This window comes from Pollachius pollachius (genome assembly GCF_949987615.1).
Source record: "Pollachius pollachius genome assembly, chromosome: 3".
Taxonomy (NCBI): Eukaryota; Metazoa; Chordata; class Actinopteri; order Gadiformes; family Gadidae; genus Pollachius; species Pollachius pollachius.
The window spans coordinates 23,088,868-23,099,054 of NC_136936.1; the positions used below are offsets into that span (position 1 = coordinate 23,088,868).

The 10,187-nt window shown below is 44.7% G+C and overlaps 1 protein-coding gene across 1 annotated transcript; it reads left to right on the forward strand.

The window, feature by feature from the left end:
- The first annotated feature begins 472 nt into the window (after nt 1–472).
- LOC307073438 (integral membrane protein 2C-like) lies at nt 473–9,578 on the forward strand. Its single transcript, XM_079733284.1, has 6 exons — nt 473–675; nt 2,309–2,455; nt 2,888–3,076; nt 3,593–3,703; nt 7,075–7,225; nt 8,498–9,578. Exons 1-6 carry the CDS (start codon nt 583–585, stop codon nt 8,587–8,589), a joined length of 783 nt encoding a protein of 260 aa, XP_079589410.1. The 5' UTR covers nt 473–582; the 3' UTR covers nt 8,590–9,578.
- The last annotated feature ends 609 nt before the right edge of the window (nt 9,579–10,187 follow it).

Consider the following 10,187-nt stretch of genomic DNA (forward strand, 5'->3'; position numbering starts at 1 on the left):
GCTGTGCATGATGCTGTACTAAAAATGTTGTACTGGAATTGTGTTTTGCCCCAAATATTGAACAACAAATGAAATGTTGAATGAAACGCTTAAGTATGGCTGTGCGCTGGATTTTACTCCAATTTCAGCAGTGTGGGTTGCTTTCACAACTGTCAAAAGGCATGGGCCCTACAATCCAAACAATTGAAATAAAAACATTTGGAATAAAACATGGAATATTTTGTTTGTGTGGGAACATCTTGTGCCTGGCCTTCCCAAGGACCATTCAAGATCGATGGTTCGGTTCTTAGAAATACGGTTTGTGTGAACGTTTTATAAGTAGGCGTATACTTTCCCATGTGTTTATCTTACACCCTGTATCCGAGAGGGTGCATGGTTACATGGGCCGCGTCAAAGCACTGGCCCTTTAAAGGCGGAACAAAAACCTAAAAAGGCCAACTTCCGGCAGTCAGACACATCAGACACACCGTAGCGACAGCAGCAGTCACAGCACAGAGGTTGCTACAAGGGAGGATCGAGGGAGGCCCTTCGACGAGGGCAGTAGCAGCAGCAGACCTAACTTCGTTACAAGGCGACCCAAACATGGTGAAAATCACCTTCCAGTCGGTCGCGGGGCAGAAGGGCGAGAAGGACAACGATGGCGACAAGACCGAAATTCTCATTCCTCACCCGATGGTAAGCACCTTATTAATGATGTGTCTTTGTTCAATTGCATATTTCGATTGTTATATTTTGACGTCTCCTGTCACGATGTTTATTCGAGTGAATAAAGGGATGAAGCCCGATGGTCTATGGTAGGACCTCCTGCACCTGCTCAGTGGTGAACAACTGGAGATGCGTCGCCCTCCTCATCTGGCTGCAAAAACAATCATGCTCTTTTCACTGCGCTGCACCACTTTACTCTGTGGAAGTTACTGCATGCTCACAAAGCATCTCGAGGTCTTGAAACGTCTTAAAAAGTAATGCGGGCTATTTAAGATATAAGGTGTATTGGAATTTAGTATTTCAATGATGCAGGTAGATGCTTCTCTTGAATGTTACTGTAACGTTAAAACCCATGCGATATTACACTGCGTTGAATTGTAGAAGTGCACAAGCTGACAAAATGGCAGATTCGTTACTGTTTCTTGCAGTGTAGACAATCATTTATTGAGCTCTGTGGAGTGTTCAGCTAACCTTCACCGAGGTGCTGTTGTTTAACAATTACTGGTGGTTTTAAGTGCCACCGACGTCCTCTAATGTTGACAAAGATGGCCATTTCGCATATGACTTAACAATTCTGTAGCCTATGATAATGGTGGCGTTTTTCTGACTCTCAAGGCATGCTGTGACACGAATGTTGTGTCAAAGATATCGAGAGGACAGAGGACAGCTCTAGTTCCCACAGCAGGCTAGCGGAGAACACTAGAGAACTGTCTCACGCAAGTGATGGTTTCACACTCTTTCTGTTCCTCTTGTCATTGGGTGTCCTCTACTTTTCTCTCCCACCCACGTCTGTCATCTGAACAGTTTATATGATGAATATTAAGAGGATGCAAGTTCCTCATAAACCACTGGAAGGGTGAAGAACTACAGAGACAAGGGCATAGCTTCCTTCAGGAACATGTAACCCACATTACATGTACATCTCGCTCCCAACCTTTTATCTTTCTCAACACAACAATAGAAAAAGTCTGGTTCATTATTTTTTCTTCGAGTTAAAAATTGTCACTGCACATTACTATTTCGAAATAGCCTCCCACTGTTTACGCCATAGTAAAATCATAGTAATAAGCTCAGAGACGTGTGTGTGTGTGTGTGTGTGTGTGTGTGTGTGTGTGTGTGTGTGTGTGTGTACTATTTATTTTATGGTAAATGGAAGTGCTCAGTGAATAGTTACGTCTGTGTGAGTCTGTGTGATTCTTGCCTGATGCCTTGCCAAGGCAGACTGTGCGCGTGGCGGTGGCAGCAGATGGAGTGTGAGACTGGAGGCGTCCGGGGAAGGATTACTCACCATCTCACTCAAGCTTCTCATTACCCACTGCTCAGTCATCCTTCTCCCTGGCCTCGCACAGCAATTACCTCAGACTTTTTATTTAGTTGCACGGAAGTGCTGTGTTAACGCATTTGTCTAATATTGGCTGGTGTTAATTTGGGTCTTTTTTTGTTGTTGTTGATTAGCGTTAAGACCAGTGAGCGGAAATCGAAATGAGTGTGGAGCCTCGTGAGAGGCTAATTGTAATTTATAATAAGGTGTGTGTGTGTGTGTGTGTGTGTGTGTGTGTGTGTGTGTGTGTGTGTGTGTGTGTGTGTGTGTGTGTTCTCCCAGGATGATGAAGACGAGCTGGTCCTGCCTCTGCGTCCCAGGAAGTCCCCCCTGAACGGACTATGCTGCCTGACCTTTGGGCTGGTGGTCTTCATGTCCGGCCTGGTGCTGGCCTCCATCTATGTCTACCGCTACTACTTCATACCTCATGTAAGACCCCCCCCAGCTCCCCCCACCCCTTCTTGTTTCTTACTGATATTAATATAACACACAGACAGTGGGAAATTGCTTTCAGGGGGATTGTACTTAGTGTTTCCCCACAGGCTTTCACAGAGATTGTGTTGGCTCATTCTAAGTTCCCCTTTCCAGATTACAGCGCCCCTCCATTCAAGAAAAATATGATACAAACAGAAACTACAACAAACAATAACCATCAAATAACATTGGTAGTCTTGATTATACATATTGTGTATTCAAAGCCGTTCTTTAATGAAAAAGAAACTTAAATAAAAGATACTATTAATAAAAATAAAGGTGTGTGTGTGTGTGTGTGTGTGTGTGTGTGTGTGTGTGTGTGTGTGTGTGTGTGTGTGTGTGTGTGTGTGTGTGTGTGTGTGTGTGTGTGTGTGTGTGTGTGTGTAGATGCCAGAGGAGAACCTGTTCCACTGCAGGGTTCTGTACGAGGACTCGGCCTACGCCCCTCTGCTGGGCCGCCAGGAGCTGGAGGAGAACGTGGGCATCTATCTGGACGACAACTACGAGCAGATCACTGTGCCTGTGCCCCACTTCGGCGGGAGCGACGCCGCTGACATCATCCACGACTTCCACAGGGTGAGCCTGAGGAGGAGGGTTCAGGACGATGAAAGGAAGATGGAAAGGCTGATTTTGGGGATTTGGGGTTTCTAGGACTTTTAGAAATATTACATTTACAGTTACATTTAGCAGACGCTAGTACATTTGTCAGAAGAAGAGGAACAATTTATTGCTGTAGGTACAGTAAGGATGTTCATAGAACCAAGTGCCAAGCACCAACAACCTAGGTTAACCCAATTCCTGTATGCAACAAAGCTAGCTAGCTAGCTAGGATAACATGCTACGCAACTAATTACTATAACAAAGTACGACATACAATAAGTGTGTACATTAAGCGCCAGGGCGTACAACATCAAATAAGTAGGATGGGTGGGACAGGGTGGTTATGCAATGTCTAGGTGAACAGCGTTGTTCCATTAAAAGTTTAAAAGAGCAAATTACAGTTTGACAGAGGTTTGTGACTGTTGCTGCTACGTCTTTTCAGGACGTGACAAAGCCTTTGTACATGCTCTACGTTCTGCTCTCCTTCCACAGGGGCTGACTGCCTATCACGACATTGCCCTGGAGAAGTGCTACGTCATCGAGCTGAACACCACCATCGTGATGCCCCCACGCAACCTCTGGGAGCTACTCATTAACGTCAAGGTGGTGACACACACACACACACACACTAAGGTTGGGCGGTTCGTCTACAAGCTTCCATCGTCCGATTGCGCCCCCGAGCGATTGCCGATAGTCGATACTATCGGCCAGGTGGGGGGTCGCTGATTTATCACATTATAAAATTGACGTTTTCTAATTCTTCTTAAAAACAATAAGGATGGTCTTCCCCTTGGACCAGCGTGAGCCTCCGCTGATTCAAGTTTCGATGTGTCGGTGCCTGCGGTGCTGTCATGATGACACAGTCGGCGTATCTCAATTGTGAAAACTGTGGTCGTGTGGGCGTCAATATCACCGTTTCATGGAACGCCGGATGCAACTTCTCCTTTCTGCTACTTTCAGTTGGTTTCATTGAAGCCGTCTAGTCAACCTCTGACAATTCAACACATCGTAACCAATTCATTTTTCAACCGTTTACCTTCGTTCAAACCAATGAACAAATCTACACACTTGATTCTTCAATAATATCTAAACGAGATTTCGATAGCTTTCATACTTTTTTCAGAATCACAGTTTTAGTTTCTTATAGTTTTCAGTTGCTCGCGTTGATTTCCTTTGACGCCAGAGCGTGACGACGTTCATGCACACACACACACACACACGCAATAGCTCCGCCACATAGCCGCGTTTATGGACACTTCTGATCCGATAAGAAGTGGAAGCTCACTCAGAATAAAGAATTATCATATATACGCCTAAATCGGAATACAATTCTCTGATCGGAATAGAATTCCATGTCCCGGTAACTTATCAACCCCAGCGTGTCCGGTTGCTAAGCAACGTCAACATCTTTGGCGGACTATTTCTCAGCTGATCAACACTACGAATGGTAGTTGTAAAAAGACACATCGTGTGAAGATATTGTTTTGTTTTGGCAGGGAGCCATGTAATAAGCAGGATAATGTATAATATAATGTATCCCTTATCATTTAAGTCCAGACCAACATAATGGTTGTGCACGAGATATACGGACGTACGCTTACCACTTTTGTAAATGCCATATATTCGGATTGCATGATAGGAATAGATTTATTCCGTTTAGAAATCTAATAGGATCAGAAGTGTCCATTTTAACGCGGCTTAGACAAACACGGAATGGCTCCACCATTGTCTTCACACACACACACACACACACACACACACACACACACACACACACACACACACACACACACACACACACACACACACACACACACACACACACACACACACACAGATACACAGACATAGACACACACACATAGATGAGTGGCCATCAGTTTTTCAGGGTGAGATGCAGCGGAGTGTGATGTCATTTCGCCTTGCGAGTAGACCGGTAGGTTTCGAGCCCCTCCCCTCTCGTAGCAGTGAGGGAGTACGTCAGGTCAGTGCTACCGTTACGCTAACTTCAATTACAATTTCCAGGGCTTTTTAAGCTGTAAAATTAGCCACCACATCACACACAGCACACCACAGCGCTGTTTTTCTGGCAATAATAAAAAACAATCACAAAAAAAAATCCCCTTTTCATCAGCAACTTGAGATGATCGACAATAGAATCCATCTATCGTCGGTAGAATCAACCATCGGCCCATCCCTAACACACACACGCACGCACGCACGCACGCACGCACGCACGCACGCACGCACGCACGCACGCACGCACGCACGCACGCACGCACGCACGCGCACGCGCACACACACACATACACACACAGTCCCTGCCTCGGTTCACTTGAAAGACAGATCCGAAGCAACCTAAAAATATCCTGACATTGTTGTCTAAGAAGATGTCATGAGAAGCGGCCTCTGTTTGCGGTTGTAAATCTCTCTTCAAATCGCAAAATGGTCTCCAAGTTCTGTTCAGTTCATCACTTTATTTGTCCGGAAGGGAAATTTTGTTTACAGCAGTGGAAAAGACCCAAATACAACATATACAAAGACATGAGACAAAACAACCTGACCAAATACAACCAATAAAATTAAAACTACTCATCTTTCTTTAATGTCTATTCCATTTGCAATCCTTAAAATTGCCATGGCATGAAAATTTCACTTTATGAGTTTTTCTTACATTAATATTAGTTCCCCTAGCCTGCCTATGGTCCCCCAGTAGCTAGACATGGCGTTAGGTGTAAAACGAGCACTAGGTGTCCTGCTCTGCCTTTTGAAAAAACAAAGCTTAGACGCACAGGGACATGTTACCTCCCCTTTCTCTGCTTTGCCCAATGAGCTATGACCATGCGAGTGCCACGTGTGTGTGTCTAAATAAACACACTGCAAGTGTTGTACACTACTTTGTTAATCGGATAACCGTTCTGCTGTTGGTGTGGCGCATAACACGTCGGGTTCTCTGATGTCTCTGGTATTTCCAGAACGAGGCTTGTAGTGGGGGTTATCGCAGCCATGGTTGAGAAGGAATTGGGGGGAACTTTGGCTTTGACACCCCTGAAGTACATGACCCGTGACATGGAGGAGAAAGGGATTGTTGCCTGCGATTGTTTCCCGCCGGAGCTCCGCTACCACGAGGCACCACCACCACAGGGTGGTGGTGTCTCGGCGCTGCCCGTTGCCCGCTGCCCGCTGCTGAGGCACCACCGCTGCGAGGCACCACCGCCCTGCGGCGTTGGTGCCCCAAGGCGGTAGTGGGGCTCCGGCGGGAGACAATCGAGGTCAACAATTCCTTTCTCCTACATGTCGCGGTTCACTCTACTTCAGATTGATGTGGAAGTGGAAGAACCAGAGACGTCGGAGAACCCGACGCAGTTGTTTGAGATTCATAATATCGTCTGGATCGCACACAGCTTTTGGCCGTGATAATCTATGTTATATGATATAGATATCTATGTATAATATGATATTATTTAGCTCCAGGACTCCCAACGGAGCACCCGGAGTGTTCTAGAATATTTACAGAACACAGCCAAAAGCTGTTTACGCCTCGCCATTGCAATACATCCACTGTAAACACGAGCGCATGGCGCTGCTCAGGGCCACAACCCCACCCTCCACCTTGACCCGCCTCTAAAAAACGGCACGTTTGTGGAAAGCTCATTGTGGGACTGGCTCGTAGTGGCTGTAATTCTGCACGGCTGCAAGGCTGAATTTCATAAACGTCTTCAAATACTGTATTAAGGGCCAACTAAAACACACACACATATATATATATATATATATATACAAGCATCCATAAAGTAGCATGCCATGGGACCTTTAAAAATAAAGCGCTTTAGTGCTGTTTGAATGTGACGTCAAGTTTTAACACTTGTTAAGTGCATTTATTGCAGTAGGAATAAAGGAAAATGTATACCTATTGCACCTAACCCTGGGCAGCCTGGATGAGCATGACCGTGTTTGACTTCACGTCTCCACAGAAGGGGACCTACCTGCCCCAGACCTACATCATCCACGAAGAGATGGTGGTGACGGGCAAGGTGCATAACATGCGCCAGCTGGGCCCCTACATCTACCGCCTGTGCAACGGCCGCGAAACCTACCGCCTGAAGCGCCGCTCCATGCACAGACGTGAGTGTGCTCCCTTTGTCTCGGGCCGTGGGGCTGGCAGCGTCGGCTCGCCAATCACACTTTGATAATCGAAAGTAGATCTGGTCCTGAGGTGTGAAGGTAGACGAGCTGAAGATCTGGGTGAAGGGGTCTTGTCACCTTCTTTTCGCTTCGTATTTGTTTCAACCGATCGTGTTGCTGGAGGCGGTTGATCTGTAAGCCCGTAATTGGTGGAATAGCGGACACTTACTCAGCCAGCACTCGTAAACGTGTAAAACGTCCTGTCCCGGATCCCTCTCTTCTTAGACCACGTTTTTGTAAAGGTTTTGAATCAACGCGGTGTAGACTGGCCCCTTTACAAATAAACGTTTCAAAATCCCCTTTCTGAAAGTATCAGCAACACTTTGAGAGAATATCTCTGTAACAGAACATTGGTTTCCGGCCGAGGCTATGTGCTGTCTCCTCCAGATGTGTGTTATAACATAGTGGGACTGCAGGATACAAGACTGGTAAGACTGGTAATGTAGTCTGGTTAAGACTAACCCTATGAGTGCTAGGTTGGTGCTGGCTGTTAAAGAGACTCTCATTAAATGGATCATATTGTAAAGCTGACTTTTCCTTGCATGTCACGATGTTCTATAGTGTCGCCGTAACGTCGCTACCAAGATCATTTCGGGGATTTGATATGAGCAAGTTGAGACGTATATCCAGTGGCTCTCCCCGGTCACTCACCGGTCTATGAAATGATCCTGACCACTGTGCTTAGCTTGGCGTGTCCAAACAATTCCAAGATAATGTGGACAAAGGGGAAGATGTTTTAAGGATGTTTTTATTCTTCAATAGGTCCCCATTAACGGTTAACTTAGAATCTTCACATGAAATGGTTTTAAGACTAAGTAAACCCCCGTTTTAGCATGAGACCTTAAAACTAAAATCTGATCTGGGCCGCCGTGACCCTCATAAAGGTTTTACAAAGAACGGGTACATTGAGTTCCATAGGAGAAAGTGCAAGGGGTGCTGTTAGACACTGTCAGAACCCCTATCCCACTCTCTAGGGCTAGGTTGCGCAACCAATACCACTGAGGAAGTTGTTGTAGTGGGAGGTTTACCCTGTTTCACAAACTTTGTACATTTCTGGTAAAAAATACACAAATGTTTTTGCTCTCTCTGTCTCTCTGTCTGTCTGTCTGTCTGTCTGTCTGTCTGTCTGTCTGTCTGTCTGTCTGTCTGTCTGTCTGTCTGTCTGTCTGTCTGTCTGTCTGTCTTTCCCTCTCTGGCTTTTGTCTCTTCCAGGCATCGACAAGCGTGAGGCCAAGGACTGCCACCACATTCGTCACTTTGAGAACACGTTTGTTGTGGAGACCGTCATTTGTGACGACGCATAAACACACACACACACACACACACACACACACACCGTAGCACCCTTTCATTTGGTTAACTGGGTATGATTTTTACTAAGGCGTTCCTTGGATAATGACACTCTACTTGTTTTGATAAATGTGTAGGTAAACGTCACTTGTTGTTCTGTCTTCAACACTCTACACCTGCTGCAATGCCACACTCACAGTTCCATCACTATAGATGTAGCAATTTTCAACTTTGCAAATAAGAGGAAACGGGGTGACCATTTATGCTTCAGACATCTCTGTGGGGAATGTGTAGGGTGGTGACGGTAGTCATGGGAGATTACTGTTTCTATGTGTCATCATGTCGACCCACTCTCCTTGCCCTGGAGACTAGGCATGTCTCTCGGAGTTCGACAATGGGGAAAGGAGCGGTGCGAGGCATGATAGTTTGACCCCATGGGATGAATGATGCAGGCGTTCACATTACTGTTTGTTACCAACAGGTAGAGAAAAACACAGCTGGTGTTAGTCTTTCCGCTCCTACACCGCCTTATTTCCGGTTAATCCCTTGCATGCTTTCCGTTTCACTTAAGCTTCTCGATGTAACGGATGTGATAAAATCGTGTGGTTAGTCAGACAGATGTAGATAACATCAATCATGAACTGTTCTAAAAGTTTAACATCAAAGGTATCACTTGTAAACCTGTTTTGTTAATTGTGGCATTATATCGCAATAAGCTCAGCTCAGCTTCATTACCATCCATTACCACATTTTTAGGAGCTTTGTTTTGCACTTTGAATCGATAAAGTTGTGCATCCCACTTGGTGTCTTTATTTAGTATTGCATGAGTTTATGAATAAGAGAAGAGGGAGAAAAAAGTGGCACTGTTAGAATTCTTTGTAGAACAAGTTTTGAAGCCTTGGTCCAGAGTCAGAGACTGGACTTAAGTCATTACAACACCGAAAGGGAACATATTAATGTTTTAACCACTAAACTTTTGATCTGTATATTTTGTTCACCTTTCTCTGGGATTAAAGTAAATAGAAAAACAAACTGAATTTGTTGTGGAAATCTATAAACCCATTTATTTTAACACAAAATGTAGAATAATACATATATATAATAATACATATATATATATATATATACATAATATTTTGAATTAATATTTCAGCCCCACCGGTTTCCATCTAGGCTACCTCTGTGTGCCATGTCATCAGGCTTATCATCCACTTCCATCACACCTGTTAATTCCACATTGTGTGGTTGGAGGGCTGATTGCACTGATTGCACATATGTAGTCCACATGAGGCTACAAACAACCAATACACAGTCGCTGTGATGGGGAATCGATCCGTGAGGTCTGCCATAGCTTAACTCAAAAGCTTGAGTCCATCTGGCTCAGTTTATATCTGGAGATTGTAATACTCATAAACACAATGGATATGTGCAGGGCTGTACGCTTACTTTTTAAAGTGGTAGCACTGTTGCTAGCAAGCAAAAAAATTCAGTAGCAAAAAAAAAATTTTGGTAGCACACATACTATAGTCAAAATAATTATTTTATTCAGATATAACTATATGAACAGAATAGGACGTATATTCAAAAGTAACACAATATGAAAAAATTTAAC